This window comes from Podarcis cretensis (genome assembly GCF_951804945.1).
Source record: "Podarcis cretensis genome assembly, chromosome: 8".
In the NCBI taxonomy this organism is placed as follows: domain Eukaryota; kingdom Metazoa; phylum Chordata; class Lepidosauria; order Squamata; family Lacertidae; genus Podarcis; species Podarcis cretensis.
Window position 1 is genome coordinate 35,564,234 of NC_137177.1, and position 11,967 is coordinate 35,576,200.

An 11,967-nucleotide genomic window follows, 5' to 3' on the forward strand; every position below is an offset into this window, starting at 1 on the left:
GTATGCCATTTGTGGCCTGGATTATGGGAGTCAAATCTTGGGGTGGAGGGGGTGATGTTGATGCCCATAGGCATCCTGCCTTTGGACCAAGCTTACAGGTCTCTTTCATCCCTTGTGATTCAACAAAGTAAATTTCACACCCACTCAAATTCCCAGGTATTCCTAGTACAGGAAAAGAGACATGAGCTTCAAACTAGCACTGCTCTGTGATGAAAATGAAGTGCACACAAGAACATGTATTTCAACGCTTGCAGGTTTTGCAGCAATGCAATGTCAGATCCTGTGTGTGTAAATGCACAGCTGGGGTCGGAGGAGAAGGAGAATAATCCCATTTGTTGGGAAAGTAATTTTTCAAAGTTGGCTGAATTTTCACTTCCGGGTTGTGTAACCCGTCATTCATGAAAGGGTTAAGCGGACTGTACCCTTCCTTTTTGAGGAGCCAAGAGATGGCAAGGATACTATTTATTAACAGAAGAGAGGAACTCAGCCAGGTAGCTGTAGGGAAAAATGCAGTTTAAAAGCAGCAGTTGGTATGGATGTTTGTATAAACAGGGAGGGTCCCCGACTGTTTCAGACTTTTAAAAATGAAAGTTACCAGGAGCCTGCCTAAAGGAGGGAAGGGAAGATACTTCAACAGCACAGTGTTATGCATTCTCTCATCTTGTGCACACCATATGAGACACACACTCAAACCACAGGGATCCCACAAAAGAACCCCGGGAAATAAAGTTTGCAAAGTGTGTTGGGAATTGTAACTCTGAGCAGAAACTACAGTTCTCTGGATTCTGTTATGGAAGCTTTCTGCTTACTTGTTTCCAGGTAAGGATGTCCAGGCCAAGGAAGGAATGGGGGGAAAAGCAGGGAGCAGCTTTTCTTCCCACCAACTGACTTGTGGAACTCCTTGCCACAAAATAACAGCCAAGCCAAGAGCTCCGCTTGCTTTTAAAACAAAAAGAACCCGAACACAGATATAAGCACCAACAGCCTCTGGGCTCCCTATTATAACCCAGGGTTGAGCTGTGGAAGGAAGAAGCATCTGTGCGCACACATGTTTTCTGTTTATTAAAACAGACCAACTCTTCCTTGCAATTGCAGCCCGCGAGGACAAATAAATATGCAGTTGCAAGCTGCTAAAACAACAAAAACCACAGTGAAGACTTTGGGAAATATTAACAATCGCTCTTCTCTTTGGTCACAGAAGCCCAATTCTAACTGACAGGCACAAAGAGGAACTCCTTCATGGACAAGTTTGTTTCATTATGACAACTCTGCACTGCACAAATGCAGACTGCTTTTTCTTTTCTGACAGCTGGCACCTGTGTGAATTCCTTAGCTGGTCTCCAGAGCACAGAGAAATCAGATATAGTTTGAGGCAGTCACGCAGAAATCTTTTTTTTTAAATTGCCCCTGTCCTTGGCAACCCAGCACCCTCCAAATGTTGTTGGACTACAACTCTCATCAGCCCCAGGTCAGCACACCAGCTTGCAGTCCAACAACACCTGGAGGGTGCCAGGTTGGCAGAGGCTGCTTTCACACTCTGTGCAACATGACGGCGAGGAATTTTTTAAAGGAGTTTTCCAGCTCTGGCCTTCCCCCAATCTCAGCTCGCAGCGGGTAGAGAGGTCAAGAAAAGATTCTGTAATCAGCATGGCCTTTAATCAATGGCATCTATATAAATATACAAATTACAAAATTACAGCGAAGGTGCCTTTTAAACTATCAGTTGACAAATTGCACCAATTATTTTGTTAAAGCTTGCAGGCACAGGCAGAGTGGATGGATGTGTGGATAACACAGGATGCTGGAGCAATCATTAAGGAGGAGGGGGCAATTCAAGAGCCCTCGTATGGTGGTAGGGAGAAGACTTAATGCAGCCTTTCAGATGCTTTTGGACTACAACTCCCATTAGTCCCAGCCAGCCATTAGTAAAGGCTGTTTTAACATAGGAAGCAAGGGAGATGTCTGTGTGAGGCTCTGGGGGTCCTACTGCAGTAGATAAAGGTAAAGGGACCCCTGACCATTAGGTCCAGTCGTGACCGACTCTGGGGTTGTGCCGCTCCGGCGTACAGCTTCCGGGTCATGTGGCCAGCATGACTAAGCCACTAAGTGCTTTCGAACTGCTAGGTTGGCAGGAGCAGGGACTGAGCAACGGGAGCTCACCCCGTCACGGGGATTCGAACTGCCGACCTTCTGATTAGCAAGTCCTAGGCTCTGTGGTTTAACCCACAGCGCCACCCACGTCCCTACTGCAGTAGATAGGTGGGAACAAACTGGTCCCAGGAAATCACCTGGCCCAGCACTTGAGAGTTTTCTTCTTAAGAAAAAAGAAAGAACACAAGCACCAGACAAAAATTCACCAAGCACTTCATGCGTGAACACGCCCTGCGAGTCTTCAGAATGGGCAGCTTAGCCAAGAAATCCTGTTTCATGCCTGGCTTGTGGGCAGACGGCCTTGCTGGGATATTTTTGTGGCTCTGCGCCACATACCTGCACTTACCCCCCTGCCTGCTGTATTCATTAGTCCAGAATAGGAGGCACTGCACAGCCAAGGAGAGTGGGCTGCCCTTCAACTGGACGCCAAGCCCCACCAAGCCAGGAAGCTCAGGAAGAGATAAAGAATTACCTGTCATTCAGAAGACATCTTAAGGCAGCCCTGTTCAGGGAAGTTTTTAATATGTAATGCTGTATTGTTTTTAACACTGATTGGGAGCCGCCCAGAGTGGCTGGGGAAACTCAGCCAGATGGGCGGGGTATAAATAATAAATTATTATTATTATTATTATTATTACTGGGTGACTTCAGCCCCCCTCTCCCCCTGCCTAAGCCTACTCCATGGAGTAGATGTGAGGAGGATACAATAAGGTAAGCCCAAGTATGTTGGAAAAGCGAGAGAGGATTCTTTCACCGGCTTCGGCTAGTATCCCAACTATGTCCATTCCTTGACCACATGCACTGCTAATATCAAAGCTGGATTACTGCAAGGCACTCTATGTGGGGCTGCCCTTAAGGTGGGTCCAGAGGCTGCAGCTGCTGCAGATTGCTTAACGCAGCACCCTAAGCCCCAACATGTAATGCCTTTGCTAAACAAATTGCACTGGCTCCCAGTATGCCACTGGACCGAGTTTAATTATTTGCTTTTGGTATGCAAAACCTCTATTGCCACAGTACATATTTTAAGCCCTTGGGAAACGCCTTAACTGCCCTGAATCTCAGCCAGGGAACTATAGTTCTAGGCCAGCCTTCCCCAACCTGGCGCTCTCCAGATGGACTGGACTACAACTCCCATCAGCCTCAGCCAAGGCTGGGGGAGGCTGTTCAGTGCAGAGGGTCCTGTCCTGGTGGCCTGAGTGGGGGATTGAACCTGTGCACCAGCAGTACAGCTCCAGGCAGTGCCCTCCCCTTCCTGCACAAAGCTGAGCATAACGCCAGTACATGTGGTGGAGGGAGGGAGGTGTGACATCTAAATCGCTTTCAAACTGGTTTGAATTTCAGCATAGAGGCCCTTTACATATTTGTGGAGCCAAGGCCCTTTGCAATGATCCCTCTTGGGTGCCTAGAGCAACAGGTGTCTGGTCTTGGCTGACCCACAGTGGTAGGGTCTAGTTCACAAAGGGAAACAAACAAACAAAAATGGCCCTTGAGAGTTGAGCGTAGATTTTTCAACACCTGGAAGGCCCAGCTCCATCAGGTAAAATCCACACCCCAGCCTGTAAAAAAGGAGCAAGAGGGTCATGCCTTGTAGAGTATCCTGCAAATTAGATGCAATATACAGAAAGGAGGAACAGAAGCAATTAAAAGGGGCAAAGCAGCTGCCCTTTCCTTAGCAGTGCTGGTGACAAGCTGAATTGTGTGTAAGGATCTGAGTCCAGTTCAAGGTTGAGCAGCAAACCAAGGTTGTGTCAGCAAGCTCAGCCAGACCGTCACTCTGCAAACAGGCAAAGTTGTTGCCTGGGGAAGCAGCACATGGCAACATCAGTGGCATTGGGTTTCTGCAGATTGTTGTTGTTGTGAGCTTAAGGGCGGGCTTTCCTTGGGAAAGGAGCAGAGCAAGGGGAACACCACTCAGACCCATGCTTTCTAGGCATAGAACAAGAGGAAGTGTTGATAACACGCTCTCATTAAATGTATATCCTGGGAAGGGATGCTACTTTTGCATGGAGTCAATCCTAGGTCCATTCCATCCATAGGCTTTTTGGGGATTGAAAACATTTACACATACTTCTTCCCCTAAAATATGTATTTTGTACTATTTCCCCCCACCCACCCATATGAAATAGGCATTTTTATGCACTTTTGAACTGGAACTACAAAATTCAGAGAAGGGTGTAATCCAATGGACAGCTGTGTTCAAGACTAGCATATTAGGTTGGTTTGCTTCAAAATGTGGGCCAAATTGATTTCTCTTCCATTTCCTACATTTCAGACGCATCTCTTAGTGTGGATACATACCTAGTGCCTGTCTTGCCAGACAGAAGACTGAGAACAGAAGAGATATCAAATCAAGGAGCGGGAACATAAATGTACACACCAGCATCATTTCAAGAGCAGAAAAGTCAGCATGGAGCCGAAATTCTCTCTCTGCCAACCTTTCCCAACCTGGTTCCCTCCAGATGTTTCGGACTCCCATCACCCTCACCCAACACAGTCATAAAATGCTGGGGGCTTGTGGGAGTTGTAGTCTGAAAGATCTGGAGGGCACCAGGTTGGGGAAGGCTGGTCTACACCCTCAGCTGGAAACTTTATGGTCCTCTTGCCATCTGAGCCATCAGCTGCATCCTGCTGTAACTGCTGGCAGTGGCCAACCTGACCGCCATCCACATGCGGCGGATCCAGTCCCCACCTGAGCATAGGCAGCTTCAGCCACGCTGCCCAATAGTGGAATGCGCTGCAGCACCCCAAATTACATGAAAGAAACTAGTAAAAACCTAATAATAACCATCTCAATTTTTATAGGTCTTTCACTCTACTGTCAGAAGGCGCTATAAACCAGTCCCCAAGTTCCTGCCCAGCTGGAACTGCACCGGAAGGCCTTGCCACCCACCACAACACAGAACGTGACCAACCCAAGGCCACGTGGCCGGCAGTCACCATTGCCCTGGGAAGATCATCTCCTAACTAGGCCATGGCAGCTTCTGAGCCTTGCCTGGTAGGAGGTGAGCGGCTTCAGCAGCCGGAGCTGAAAGGGTTGAACAGGGTGTGGCTCTTCCACGTTATGTTTCTTGAAACCAGAGAGTATGTTGTGATGACAGACTTTGGTGATTTCATCCAGCAGCAGCAGCTCATGGGAATCGTAACAAGCCATCTTGCGTGGGTGAAAGAGGGCAAGGAAAGAACCCCAATGGCTGTTTCCCTCTCTCCTACGTAATCCTAAATATTTCCACCGGCAGATCCTTCTGCCCACATGTTTCAAGCACTTTTGGTTGTTCAGGAGGCACCCAGTTTGAACCTTGTTTTCAAGCAGTTGTCCCTCTTTATTTTTCATCTAACAGATTTGTAGACCACTTTTCAGGAATCCACCCCTCCCCCCACACACAAAATGGCTTGTGAAGAAATATAAGCCAAAATAAAATAAAAAATACAATACTAAAATCAACTAAAACCAACATTTGTTTCAGGGCACTACTAAAAGCAACTTCGGCGTTTTGCTTTTTTTTTTTTTTTTTTTTTTGCATTTCCTTGCCAAGAGGTCCAACAGTTCTAGAGACTATTTGTGGTCATTTTGACCTTAAAAACCCCTCTAAGCCTGGGATCTGTAGGATCCCCTACTTTCACATGTGCCACTGAGCCAGTAAATAACAGCTTCAGGATCCCAGCCTAGAGTTCCATCACTTCAGGAGGCCAGGTCAGTCTCAGGAAGCCTTTCTTCCAGTGGCCTCAGGGCTTTTGAATGGTCTCCCAGAGGCAGGATGTATAGAAAGGTACATATTTTGAGAAACTAGTGTGGTTATTTTCCCCCACCTAGAACAGCCATGATTCTGAATTTGTGGCCTGTGCAACACACAGCCCTGCTTCCCATTGCAAAGCTATGCTCCAGTCACTTACTCTATCCAAACCAACAGTCTGACCACTGGAGCAGCATCCCTCTGTCCCACCAAAGAGGTATGCTTACATCTTCAAAGATGCAAGAAGAGCCTGGATGAGGCCGCAGCCCAGGCATGGGCAAACTCAGCCCTCCAGATGTTTTGAGACTACAACTCCCATCATCCCTAGCTAACAGGTCATGGATGATGGGAGTTGTAGTCTCAAAACATCTGGAGGGCCGAGTTTGCCTATGCCTGCCCTAGCCCTATCCAGCCCAGCATCCTTTTTCCACCGTGGCCAACCAGATGCTTCTGCTTTTATAAAGGAACTGATTGATAAGTAATCCCTGAATCTGCAGGATATTCTGGCTTCACTTCTAAGCATTAGGCAGGTGGCGTATTGCCTTTCTTTTTTACCAACAGTCTGCATTTAAATAAACCAAAGTGTCAATAGCACTCTCCTCTCCCCCAGAATCTGAGAAACAAAACTTGCCCTGCACAAAAGCTGCTCCAACTTGTGATTGCCTGCTAGAGATACCCATGCGAAGCAGAGTGCACATCAAATTATAAATTGCAATATAAGGGTTATAGTAAGCCTAGTCCTTACGCTGCAGGGAGGAGGCAGGCAGGCAGGCAGGGGGCTGGATGCCTTAAGTCATAGAATCATAGCTGGAAAGGTTCTATGAACCCTGAGGGTCAAAGAATCATAGACTCATAGAATTGTAGAACTGGAAGGGATCCTGAGGATCTAGTCCAACCCCTTGCAATGCAGGAATCCTGCCCACAGCTACCCCTGGGTGGACTCGAACCACCAACCTACGGGCCCACAAGCAGAGACATAAGCTGTTTTCCCTAGTATTAGACCAATCTGATCCCTCCAGATGTTTTGGATTACAGCCCACATAGGCTGTGGCTGATAAAAATGAAACATCTGGAGGGCACCAGGTTGGGGAAGGCGGGATTAGACTCAGGATCAGAGTGAAATTCATGGGTCCCTCTTAAGGGTAGGACTCAGAGGGGCGATGTTTTCTGAACTGACTGGACAGTGAGCCCCTTCAGCATGCTTCCCTGTAACTCTAAGCCCTCCAGTGCCCATGTACAAATATTGAAGAGGGCACCAGCAGTAAAGAAATGAGAGGTCTGTACATCTGCATTTGCCATCATGCAATAGCACTGAATCTTAAGGGCTGTGACTTCTCTGGCCTTTTCTTGGGGGAAGCTCTAGCAAAAGTGCTGAGAATTGATATTTGGAAATTGTGCCTGTAAGAGGGTAGAGAAGCAGAACTCAGAAGAAGAGGCAGAGGCAGGAATTGTGCGGATGGGTGGTGAACTCCCATAGGAAGCGAGAACTGCAGCCAACTCACTTTGAGGTTTCTAAGCTGATCCAAAGAAAAGTACGCCTGTCTTGAGAAGGTCAAACGCACATCAGGGCAAGTCTGCACATCATGGTAAGCCCTGGTGTATGGCTTATTGGGCTCAAGCAGGTGGATGGTGTCCACTGCCCAAACCCTCCTTCCAATCACAAGCAAGAGCAACAGGCAGGAAGTCTTGGTGTGGTGTTACTTCCCAACAGAGTGAGACTGTGGTTTGCATCTCCCTAAAGCAGCTTTCTTGGGACCCCAGATGTTGCTGGACTTCAACTCCCATAAAATTATCTTATCTATTTTTTATTTAACAAAATTTATATACTGACTGATCATAATAAAACCTCTGAGGGGTCCTAGTCTGACACTCTAACCACTACACTACCACGCAGCTCATTCCCAAAACACCAAAAGCCAAGGTACGTTCTTAAGGCAGCAGCCCCTCGCTGAAGTTTATCAGGTCTAGGACTGGTCAGTGCCGGGATGGGAGACTGCCTGGGAACCTCATGTACATATCAAGATAAGCTCTGCGGTGGGAGAAAGGCAGGATATGCATTTTAAGAAAAATAAATACTTGCAGTATTGCTATATTCAAATGAGGCCATTCATTCCCACCATGCTCACTGCCCACGAGCAGGTCTGGCTTTCAAGAGGGTCTGTCAGAATGGCCTCCTCAAGAGAGCTCTTGGGAGCTGATGGAGACGTGTCAGAGGAAGCTGCTGCTCACCTGTGTTACTGTCCTGGAAGGTTTTTACTCTTTGATTTACAAGGATCTGATGTGTGCTGTTTTTATATATTGTAGTGAGTCGCCTCAAGCACAAGAGAGACAGGAGCCATAAAAAGATAAATTTAAGGCACTTAAAGTGACTATCTGCCTTTTCTAGGGGATGTTCACAAAAGTATCTCATTTCAGACTTTTCCTCAGTAAAGCCTCACGGATCCCACACACAAATGTCAGATTCCCAACTTCTTGCAAATACAATCCCAGCCCTGCGTACAGATCCACAACCAGAAGACAAGGGAATAAACTGAACCTGGTCCTCTCAAGGTAACCCATTGTGTATTTTGAAAACAGGCTCCTCTCAAGAGACTTCTATTCTTCAAACTGAAGCAGCAACTGGGGTCCTAGGTGCTGAGCCAAAACAGCAAAGGGTGCCCATCACTTGTAAGCTTCCTGGGGCAGGGAGGAAGGGGGCATCTGGCTGCCCACTGCTGGGAACATAAAGCTGCACTAGCTGGACTTTTGGCCTGACCTAGCAAGCCATCGCTTCTGCACTGCAGCCTTTCCCCATATTCTCCAGACCTCTGGTCACGGTAGATGTTCTTCTTTGGATTCTTTCCAGCTTCTCTCATGCCATTCTTGAGAGTTCAACAACCAGTATTCAGCTCAGTTCTGCATTCAGAGTTGAACATGGTACCCTGGTGCCAAGTGGAGGGGGGCCAGGAGAGGACTTCCATGTCTCATTCATGTTCCACACCAAGATGGTGCCTGTTTGCTTTGGAAAGGTGCTACAGTGCTGGTTCGTGATCACCTTGTCCCTTGGGCTTTTTGTCTGCCCTGCCAGGGTTGAAAAGCACAAGCGCACCTGGACAAGGGGACAAAGGAGCAAGCAGCTCAAGGGCCAAGGCAGGTTGGACTCCTGCATTTTAGGGGGTTGGACTAGATGCCCCTTGGGGGACTCTTCCAAGTTCCAACTCTACAATTCTATGATTCTGTGAAAAGACTGGCATCTGCAGCAGCTCTCCAGGGGCTGGAAGCCAACAGACACATGGCAGGGGATGGGCAGCGCTGGAAGGGAATGGGCAGATAATAGTGCAAGTTCACACTGAGAGCACATCGTAGGTCTCTTAACATGAGCAGGCTGCCACTACAAGAAAAGAAGTGGGTGGGGCTGAGTAAAACAAAGGACCACCCAGACAAGGCCAGAGTTCCTCTGAACCAAGCCGGTACCAAGAGAAGCTTCTGGGTTGATGGGTCTGAAAAGTAGCTGCCCATCCCTCTTTGGCCAAGAGGCTTCCTGAGCTCTTTAGAATGCCAAATGCCACATCTGCCAAAGTGCCAGGACAAAAACAACATCCAGCTGCTTATGATGTCATGGACACAGGGCTATCAGCATGCAGAGTTTGGCAATGTCACAATTAAGCATGCCTCCCTGGGTCAGCACCACAGGTACACACCCATTTCCCAAAAGGTTTTCTTCTGATTCTAAAGGGTGGCAATGGCAGCAGCCCAGAGGATGCCCCCCCTCCCCCCATCCTCAGAACAGTGGTTTAACTTGGCCAGAGTAGGAGGAGTCTCCTTTCACTTGCTTAAATGCTCCATTGGGACATTGCTCTAGGTTTATCAGTGTAGTTATTATTACTGTTTATGCCACTTGTGGCATCTGTGACATAGATTGGCTACCCGGGAGTCTGCTTCACTCCAACTCAGCACAGGCATGTTCACAAAGACCAACCATGCCAACACATTGTGTGGAGTTTTTCTGCACCTCTTCACTCCACATCAAAGTAAATTGGGGAGGAGGCGCTTCCAACACAGTACAGCAGCCTCCTTCCTTTTTTTCCCACCAACCTGGGTGTACATCACAGTGTGCACAGGGGAGAAACCGTTTGGATGTATGGAGAGAGCAAAGAGCTTCACCGATAGTGGAAACCTTAGAAAACATCAACAACATGCACAGGGGAGAAACTATGTTGAGATTCCTGCATTGCAAGGAGTTGGACTAGATGACCCTTCCAACTCTGCAATTCTATTATTCTAAAAAAAACTAAAAAAAACCCATAGTGGAGACAGGCTCAGGGTGGGGCCAGAGCCGCAGTTCAGCTTGTGCAAAACAGCCGTGCGGACTGGGGAAGCATCTGGAGCTGCTCCAGATTTCTCTCAGGATCTCTGACCTCATGAGTCAGAGGGAGAAGGAACATGCCCACTGAACCAGCAACAGCCTTGGGTAGAAATGGAATTTGCAATGGGGGGGGGGGGGTAGATGGGGGCGGGTAGGAAGGAGAGGCCCACACCTCATGCTGCTAGAAAGAGCGAGCTGGCTGCAATTGCCCAGCCCCCAGAAGAACCAAATGCAGTTCTCTCCCTGCAAATACACACACAGGTTACCCAAAACTAGGACCTGCTACACTCCGTACTGACAGAAAGACACTTTTGCTGCTGAAGAGGAAAGTCAAAATGATGACCCACAGCTCCAAACAGGCACTCTTTAAAATAAAAAGATGGAGATGGGGACAGGAAAATCCCCCTGGGAGGTAGCACAGGGGGCCACGTCTCAGACTGTTTTGTGCCATGCTGCAGATTCCATGCCCCTTTCCTCCTTCTTCTGAACTTAAAAACACACACATTTTCTCTCAGTCGTGGTGGTGAGTGCCATGCAGGTGAGAGCCCAGCCACTGGCCATCTTAACTTGCCCAGGGGCACTCTGCACATTTATGCAACTTTGTGCCCTGAGCCTGTGCCCCAGTCCTCGAAGCGCCACCCACACCTGTTTCAAGCAAGGCGAGGAGGGAATGGGTTAAGTTGGCATGAGGAAGTAAGTCAAAGAATGGCGGAAGGCTGGTCAGAATGGCATTATAAAGGCTTGCCTGGGAATTTGTTGGCAGCCCACTCAGCCATGGGCTATAACTGGGGCCTGGTTTCAGTAAGGTGGGGCAGAGTCATGGATCATGTGAAGGATTGATAAAGCAGGACAAATGTCTCAGGAAGGGAAAGCAACTTTAGGCAACTTGGGCTTCACCTTGGAATCAACTTTCAGTTACAAGGAGCAGACTTGGAATGGGCGACATATTCACTGTAACATTGTTCACGTGCAGATCTAAAGCAGTTGAACCCAGCTCTATTCTCTAAGTACAACCTTTGGCAAAAATTCAGAGCTTCGTCTAGGCCAGGAAATCACAGGGGCCGAGTCCAAGTTAGCACGCGATTTCCGTCCCACGGCGTATCCCTTGAGCATGCGGAAATATTCATAAAACCGAGTCTAGCTAACCATGTGCAGAGCGCCTTCCCGCCGCCACCGTGGAAACACGACCAGCCCCAGGCCAGGGCTTGGCTCGGGCTGGCACTCGCCCCAGCTCCACCCTGGCAAGTGTGAAGCAAGACCACGGGAAGACCCGTTAAGCATGTGCAGAGCGCTCTTCAGACCCCTCCCGCCCCGCAGCTGGGATCCGGCTAGCGACCCGCGCTGTCGCCGCGCCTTACCTTTGCCCTTGTGGCGCTCGTCGTGCTTCTTGCCCTCCGCAGGGGGCGCGCCAGGAGGGCCCTTCGGCTTCTTCTTCCGCCTGCCCCGCAGCCAGCTGAAGGCCCTGCGCAGGCTAGACGAGCCGGACTTGGGCTTCTTCTTCTTGGGGGGTGAGGCGGCGGGGGAGCCGCCTCCCTTCTCCGCGGGGATCCAGGTGTCCTCGGCGAGCGCCGCCGCAGGTGCGCTCTTGCCGGACATCTCCCTGGCGGGCGGCCAAACGTGGAGAGGACGCGGGGGGTGCAAGACGGCCCCGCCGCAGCCGCCGCTTGCTTTCCGGGGGTCACAGGCGGCGGGGAGCCGGTGCCGCCGCCGGGCTGGCCATGGGAGGCCCCCGCTTCGCTA

The 11,967-nt window shown here is 49.2% G+C and overlaps 1 protein-coding gene across 2 annotated transcripts in view; it reads right to left on the minus strand.

Annotated features, from left to right (window-relative positions):
• NHSL3 (NHS like 3) overlaps window positions 1–11,959 on the minus strand; it is a 55,729-nt gene extending 43,770 nt beyond the window's left edge. For both annotated transcript variants that reach the window (XR_013842038.1, XM_079989087.1), the window contains exon 1: window positions 11,586–11,959. Coding sequence is in view for 1 of the 2 variants with exons in the window: in XM_079989087.1 (XP_079845213.1) it covers window positions 11,586–11,823 (238 nt within the window). In the remaining variant the exon portion in view is untranslated. The remainder of the gene's footprint in view (window positions 1–11,585) is intronic.
• Window positions 11,960–11,967: the final 8 nt, after the last annotated feature.